Here is an 8097-nt window from a genome sequence, read left to right as displayed (position 1 = left end):
TATCAATTAATCTTTTGTAAGATGTCAGAATGATATAAATGTATTTCCTATCAATGAAATACAAAATGATAGAAAGCATTTCAGGAATTTTGGATTGCGTCAAGTCTTAACCAAATTGCCGCTAATTTTATAACTATTTTGAACTGCTTTAAATTCAAACCTTCCTCCCCTTAAATGTTTACGTAATAATTGAAGAGCCCCATACTTGGAAGTCACCAATCAGGTCTAAAGCACTCAATATTGCCAACATTGGTCTTGTTCTCGAATATTAAAGTAATTTGAACGATCCCAAAACCCTGTAATTGCGCTCAATAAGACCACATCTTCGTTTAGTTCGTGTCCAATTCCAGTCAGTGACTGCCAAGATACGTGACCTCATTCATTTCGTTTCTTACTAGGGTCATGTGATGGCCCCGGAACAGATTCCGTAAGCCCTGGGAGAGGTGGTCAATTTTCACTTCAAAAGAAAATCATCGAGCTGCATATCGTTGTTTTTAGAAATATATGGGAATCAGAATATTTCTTGGATCACATAGTGGCCCCGGAACAGGTTCTGAAATCCCTGGGAGAGGTGGCCTATTTTCCGCTTTATATATAAATTAATCTCTTCAACAATACGCTGTTTTAAGAAAACTGTGGAATACTTTAGTGAAATAGAACTGAAGATGTATGAAGTTCTACGGCTCAGTGATCCTTCAATAGTTATTGAACTTGTCGAAAGTTCTGTAGATTTGTCTTGGAAACTCGGTGGACCTAACGAAGGATCTATGAACTTGTCGGAATTATTGTAAATTTGTTGGATGTTCTATAAGCTGTTGGAAGATTCATTAAATTTATGGAGGTTATACACTTAAAGCTTGGAGTAAGTTTTACTCATGAATTTATCGAAATATTTTTCGGTCTGTATTATCGTGATTTTTAACCGTAATCTAGTTTGTAGCAGCTTTATCAAAAGATCTGTGAATTTATCAAAAGTTTTGTAAGACTGTCGGAAGCTATTTTGATTTTTCAAAAGTTCTGTTAACTTGTCGTTTTCTTTCTGAAGTTTCGCTTGTCGGAAGTTTGACAGTTAAAATTTGTAGACTAAAGAGACTGAATTTGGTAAAGAGGCGACATCTTATCCATTTGACAGGTCTTCTGCTCGATTGGAATAACTTTTCCTATGACTGACAGAAAATCGATTGTTCCAATTTTGACATGTCGTCTCTTTATAAATTCAGCCTCTTTATTGTAGACGTGTCAAAATTTCGGTAAACATATCGGAAATTCTGGGATTGCAGACATAACACATTGAATATTTCTCACTGAAAAACATCGTCGCTAAAACATAACCGCCATCTGTTGAGTACACTGTGGTGGGTAGTACGCTGAACAGATGGCGGTAGTGTGAAAACGTCAAACGCAAGGAAATTAACTATGCGCACCACAGGTGGCGGTACTACCAACTAAGATACTTTCAAATTGACCGATAAATGCTTGTTCGATGAACAACTTGCGAGTGTTATGTCTCTTTGTCTGTGGTTATATGTAGTTCTAGGAACTTATTTTAATTTTTGGTAACTTTGGAGAAGTTTGTGAACTGCTCTGAAGTATTTGGAATAATTGACTAGAATTTCAATCTGAAAACTTTTTGATTTTCTGGGAAACTCTCTACTCCTGCTTTTGAATGCTCATGTTCTTTACAGGAGCATTCTTCAATGGCGTAGCATTTTTTTATTATTTTAAGACCCGCTTTGTAGCGCATTACCCCATACTTAATACATGGAATGTCATGTTGACAAACCCTCGTCCCCCCAAGTTCTTCGTCATTGAAGTACACTGGGGTCTTTTTTTTCGCTGTTTTATTTTTCGCAATTTTCTATGCTCGGATTTTAAATTCCTGCGGTTTATTTTCGGATGGATTTTTTTTTTCTGCTGTTCATGTCTGATTTTATTAAAGAAAATCGTCTGCTTAAAAAATGAACCACAGTCTTAATGTTTTCGAAACTTCTCTGAAATTTTGGGACGTAAAAAATAATTCTAGTTCAATAACACCTAAGATCCTGGTCACTTAGACAGGTGATGACTTGAGCAAAGTTGATCAGATACTCAAGGACTGCTGGATGGTGGAATAAAAAAAATCGGAATTCTCTCACCAGGTGGCGCTAGTGGGAATTCTAATTCGATGAGTTTTGTACTGCAATATCTCAAGATCCTGCTGATTTAGACGAATGATTTCTTGGGAAAAGTTTATCAGCAGTTCAAGGACTATTTATTGGCGGACGGTTCGGAATTCTCCCGCTAGGTGGTGCTAGTGAGCATTGAAAGCCAATATGTTTTGTGCTACTGTATCTCAATATTATGATTATTGAGACGAATAGTTTCTTTGGCAAATTTGATCAGGAGGACAAGGATTGTTGGATGGTGGAATTCTCTCGCTAGGTGGCGCTAGTGAGCATTCCAATAGTTTTATCTCAAGATCCTGATGATAAAGAAGAATGACAAGGGCTGTAAGATGGTGGACAGAACAATTCGGTATTCTTCCGCTAGGTGGAGCTAGTAACCATTTAAAGCTTACATGTTTTGTACTGCTGTTTCTCAAGATTCAGAGTATTTAGATGAATGATATCTTTGGCAAAGTTTATCAGGTAGCCAAGGGCTCTTGAATGGTTTACAGTACAATTCGGAATTGCGGAAATACCGCAAGGCTCCTCTTCCTAGTGTGGAGTTAGGTAAAAAGTGTGCGTTTGATGAATACTGTCGCATTAATGGCCCTTCACTCAATTTTCAACTTCTGTTCAATTTTCACACTGCCGTACTCTAACGGAACTATCAATCATCCTCTTCATTACTTTGTCTACCTAATAAATTGTCGCACTATAGCCTCACGTAGCAGCATAGCATTTCCTCCCAACTCTAACAATATTTTATTTGTCTGCTCTTCCTCTATCTGGAAAATTTCAAAATGTTATGTTAAAAATCCCACCAGCCTTGACCTCCAGATCAAGTTTGCCAAAGACATCATCCGTCTAAATAATCAGGATGTTTAGATACAGCACTACAAAACATTTTTGGTTCACATGCTCACGCTGCCTAGTGGGAGAATTATGAATTGTTCTGTCCACCATACATCTGTCCCTGATCTCCTGATCAACTTTGCGGAAGGCATAACTCATCTAATTAATCAGAATCTCGATAAACATTAGTACAAAACATATTTACTTTGAATGCTCACTAGCACCGCCTAGTGGAAGGATTCCGAAATGTATCCATCATCCAACTGTCCTTGGCCATCTGATCAACTTTGCCGCAGGCATCACTCGTCTATACTATCAAAAAAAAAATGCAACATACCTTGGGGGATCAACTGTACTGAATAAACCATTCGTCTATATTATCAGAATCATGAGTTATAGCAGCACGAAACATACTGACTTTGAATGAATGCTCACTAGCGCCATCTAGCGGGAGAATTCTGATTCGCCCTTTCCACCATTTAAGTGTCCTTGGCCACTTGATAAACTTTGTTGAAGACATCATCTGTCTAAATAATCTGGATCTTGAGATACAGCAGTAAAAACTATACTGACTTTGAATGCTCACTAGCGCCACAGAGAACAGACATTGAGGCTCGAACAAAATTTATGTAAAAACTAGTGTAAAGATTCCTATTCGACTTAAGCGCCACCAACGCCGACTTCCCCACTTAAAACCCCTCTTTGACAGCATGATGGCACTGACGTTGCACAAATTACACTAGACACTAAGTGCTTGTAGCGCCGAGTGGCAATTTTCAACAGAAAATTTATCGACAGTAGCGCCAAATTGGCTGAAAGTGGAAAATTTATGGACGAAATCAGGAGATGCTAGCGCCACGTAGCTGCGATGTTCCCACTTATCTTTACACAAGTTTCTGACGGAGCTTGGACGTCTGTTCTCTGTGCTAGCGCCGACCTCCTGTTCAACTTTGCTGAAGAAATAATTCGCCTATATCATCACGATCTTGAGATACAGCAGCACAAAACATATTGACTTTGAATGAATGCTCACTAGCGTCGCCTAGCCTAAGAAATCTGAATTGTTCTGTCTACCATCCAATGGTCCTTGACCTCTTGTTCAAGTTTGCCAAAGAAATCATTCGTCTAAATTATCAGGATCATAAGATACAGCTGTACAAAGCATACTGACTTTGATTGCTCACTAGCGCCGCCTGGCAGGAGAATTCCGAATTGTTATTTCCATCAATCAATAGTGCTTGACCACCTGACAAACTTTTCTGAAGATATCACCCATCTAAATAATCATAAAATATTCGGATTTTACCTGAACCTTTGTAAAGTAATATATTATTTGAAAATCTATACAATTCTCTTCTCTAAACTTCTCAGAAATGCTGTGAAACTTCACAAAAAAATTTTAACTTCTGTAAAGTTCTGAGAATTAAAAATAAACTAAGTTTTGAGAACTGCTCTGAAATTTTGGGAAATGATTTTCAAATTCTGATGATCTTTGAACTTCTCTGAAATTCCAAAAACTTCTATAAACTTCTGTGAAGTTCTTATAATTAATTTAAGATCTTTCTATGAACTTCTTTGATGATGTTGGTTCAAAAATAGATCGTAGCTAAAGATTCTATGAATCTAATTTGGTATATTTCTGTTGTTTTAAAATCTGTCATTAGAGCAAAATTTCAAAAGAAGAAAACTTTATTGCAAATCATCATTCAAATATGTCAAACAAAGATTGTGCAATGCACAACACACATTTATAATCTTCGATGATTTCGATGGCGAATAGTGCAATTTCCGGGCACCTAGTATGCATCGGAAACGATTTTTCAGTACTCCGATGGTCCGTTCAATTATGCCCCTCCCTACACTATGCAACCTATTGAAGTTGCTTTCAGGACTTCCATCCTCCGGTGCTCGGTGTGGAGTTATCAACCATGGCTCAGATGGGTAACCTGCATCGCCTAAAATAAGATTTAGAACATAATCCGATCCCTAAGTATCCCATTTATTTTAACGACCAAGCATTACCTAAGATTTTAATGTTTGTGTCGCCATTTATATGCAGCTGCTGCATGTATCTTCGAGCCGAGCTTAACCCCCACACATGCGAATCATGATTGGATCCTTGATATCCGGCATCTACGAAACGAATTCGTTGTGTGTCGTCACACATCTATAAAAATACATATTGTAAGCATACAGGAACATAAATATTACAAAGGTTACTTACGATCATAACATTCAAGCTATAAAATCCTTTCCGGTTGTAAAAAAGGTTGCGGTTTACATTCGGAGGAATAATTTTTATATGTGTTCCATCAACACACATGATCACGCCAGGGATACCAGATTTCTCATAGAAAAATCGTTTTGCTCGACGCATTTCTTCATTTGACATGCGTATGTTTATCCACTGAGGACAAATTTTCCCCTCGAAAACAGTAAGAATTTCTGAAAGGATCTTTGAAAACGTTGACTGAGCTACTGCGACATCAAAGTCTTTTCCGGTTCCATGCTGATAGCTGCCTTCGGCAAAGAAACGAAGACAAGCTGCGAGTTTCTCCTTCACGGAAAGGGCTCCTTGCCTTTGAGGGGGAAATTCGTCAGTAATTTCGCCAAGGATGTACAGAAATGCTTCCTTGTTCAACCGGAAGTTTTTGATGAATCTAAAACAAAATTACAAGCATTAGGACACAGTTGTTGTTGTGTAAGTGGCTATGTTGTAATCTGTTGTAGAAGATGTGAGAAGATGTAAGCAGTTATATAAGTACACAAGTGTTATTTTATTACTTACTCTGCATCCGGCAGCTCCATAATATCGGTAGTATTACGCAAATTAGACCGATGCCTTCTCAAAGAGCGCAGCTCTTCCTGCTCTGCAAAGACAGCCAACATTACAGTATCCATTGCTAAAAACAAGAAAATGATGTTAAAAATCATCGAACCCTTCGATTTAAACGCATATTTACCTGATAATCTAATTCGTTTTCTCAACTTTTTCAACAACAATTCATCTTGTACACATCGAACGCTGTTTATTATTAGTTGTTTTGACAGTTTTGGCTGTTCCGAATTGCTTCGAACACTTGTGTTGATGTGGCAACACTTTTTCGCATACGAATCGCATTCGAATACATTCGAACGAAAACAAGAATACCCTTTTCGAATTCGTTCAAATCGGTTCGCTCGTACGAATGTCGGATACGGCCGTAAACAAGAATAGAGGTGATAGTGTCTATTGGAAGATTGCCGTAAAATCTCAACGCAGATGTCGCCACTGCATGATGATGATAATGTTGACAGACTGCATATAAAATTCGTGAAAATTAGCGTTAAATCATAATTTTCATCAAGCCTGTGTAAAATCCTTCCAATATAACATTCGAATTGAAGAAGAAAACGTTTTCACGATCAGACTGATATGCATCTTTGACTTTTCCAGTTGAACTTTCATTAGATATATTCATTTCATTTCGCGGCTCCATCAATGCTGCATTGTAAATATGATGTAAACAGAAGTAAATTGCTCAATTACTCAAAATAAAGATGATTTGTATTCTTGTTATCACTTTGAAGACCATCTAGCACCATTTTATAGTATGGTGCGTGTTGAGTAAAGCAAGTTCCGTTGCGTTTTCCGTCGAAAATTGTGAGTATCAATATGTTTTCTTAGAAAAGGCCAAAATGAACATTTATTTAATATTGGCGTCCTATACAACCAATTCTCCATTACCACCAGCATGATACAACCTTTCATAAGTAAATGAACTTAATTTCCACTTTCATCTTAGTGTAAATCTCACATATTTACCATTTTCTGAAAAATGCAGCTGCGCAGGAGGTAACCTCTCCCTGTGGGTGCAAACTTGTTATGCATAATTTGCCATGAAAACATCTCCGATCCATACCGAAATAATAACAAATAGTTTTCAAACACGTTTTCTTACACGATTCAAGCAAAAGTTTCCACGGGAAATTATTAGTTTTTCTTAATGGACCGATTTGCCCCAAAAAGCGTCTGTTTTACTTGGAAAATTTGGAAACTATCCTCCTTCTAGTAGTTCTCACTTCGAAATGTAGGTGGCGAAAGCTTGGAAAAGTTTCACTGCAAGACGCCAATATGGATAATGCTTATTTATTCCCACGTATACCAGATGATTTAGGCTCTCCAAATCGTACTGCAGTTCAGATGATTTGTTTTACTAGATCAACAAAGACTGGGATAATATCTATAGTATCGAAATATCGATATGGAAAGCCTAGAACATTTGGCATACACGAAAATAGGTTGTCATGAGCCACATAGACACTTTGAATCTGTTTGGACATGTTTCGATACTACAGATATTGAATTAGTCTTGGGTGATCTAGTAGAAAAATAATCTGATCTCCATCTATGGGGCGACCCCGGCGTAGTGGTTAGCATCCATACCTCTCACGCCAAAGTCACGAGTTCAAATCTCACCTCCGGACAAGTCACGAATGACCCAAGAGCGTTAAAGTGACTATAATAATAAAAAAAAACTTATAACATCTTGTATACGTAGCAAGTCCAGTCCAAGCAAATCAACGCATGCCTACGCATCTACATGTAATTAAACCAGCGAGTGTGGGACACTAGGATACCCTAGGTGAAGGAAATGAACAACACGGCGTTGTATTCCTTCATCGTCTGGAGAGGGATGAAGGTGAACTTTCCATCGAAGCGAGGGACCACTATAGAAGATAAGTTGGAGGAGCATAGAAAAGTGTACAACTTACAGTTCAAGAAGTTTACATCAGCTTATGAGGTCGGCCAGAAGGTTTTCAAACGGAATTTGCGTCAATCGTCAATCTGGGAGTTTTTTCAGCCAGCGTTATCCGTCCGGGAAAAAAGACTCCACGTCGTTCTTCTGGGTGATTCCTTAAAAAAAAGAAAAGTTTTAGTTTCTGTCTTAAATTGCGCCTAAATCAGAAACAACTTACCGTACTAACACGTGTAGCATTATGGCACGTGTGAAGATGTAGTCCATAGGTCATCAATGTTGTCCAAAGGCTGTGATTCCTTCGTCAGAGAGGATAAATTTTACAGCATCTTATCATCATCGTCATCTCATCAGTCCGGTAG

The 8097-nt window shown here is 38.0% G+C and overlaps 1 protein-coding gene across 1 annotated transcript; it reads right to left on the bottom strand.

Moving 5' to 3' along the window:
* Window positions 1-4995: 4995 nt before the first annotated feature.
* On the bottom strand, window positions 4996-5968 carry LOC135711971 (putative nuclease HARBI1). Its single transcript, XM_065234946.1, has 3 exons — window positions 5785-5968; window positions 5221-5656; window positions 4996-5163 (listed from the first exon to the last, which is right to left on the bottom strand). Exons 1-3 carry the CDS (start codon window positions 5928-5930, stop codon window positions 4996-4998), a joined length of 750 nt encoding a protein of 249 aa, XP_065091018.1. The 5' UTR covers window positions 5931-5968.
* Window positions 5969-8097: the final 2129 nt, after the last annotated feature.

The sequence above is a fragment of the Ochlerotatus camptorhynchus genome, unplaced genomic scaffold (genome assembly GCF_037179485.1).
Source record: "Ochlerotatus camptorhynchus isolate MF236.1 unplaced genomic scaffold, CSIRO-AGI_Acam_v1.1 ptg000039l, whole genome shotgun sequence".
In the NCBI taxonomy this organism is placed as follows: domain Eukaryota; kingdom Metazoa; phylum Arthropoda; class Insecta; order Diptera; family Culicidae; genus Ochlerotatus; species Ochlerotatus camptorhynchus.
Note: the sequence above shows the minus strand (reverse complement) of the source record. Positions and strands in the feature narration are given on the sequence as shown.

Bases quoted from the DNA above. Each gene is read 5' to 3' on its own strand.
- LOC135711971 (XM_065234946.1), bottom strand. From the start codon at position 5,930: ATGATTTTTAACATCATTTTCTTGTTTTTAGCAATGGATACTGTAATG. The intron at 5,657-5,784 runs GTAAGTAATAAA...ATTTTGTTTTAG, and splicing joins ATGGAGCTGCCGGATGCAGA to ATTCATCAAAAACTTCCGGT. The intron at 5,164-5,220 runs GTAAGTAACCTT...GTATTTTTATAG, and splicing joins ATAGCTTGAATGTTATGATC to ATGTGTGACGACACACAACG.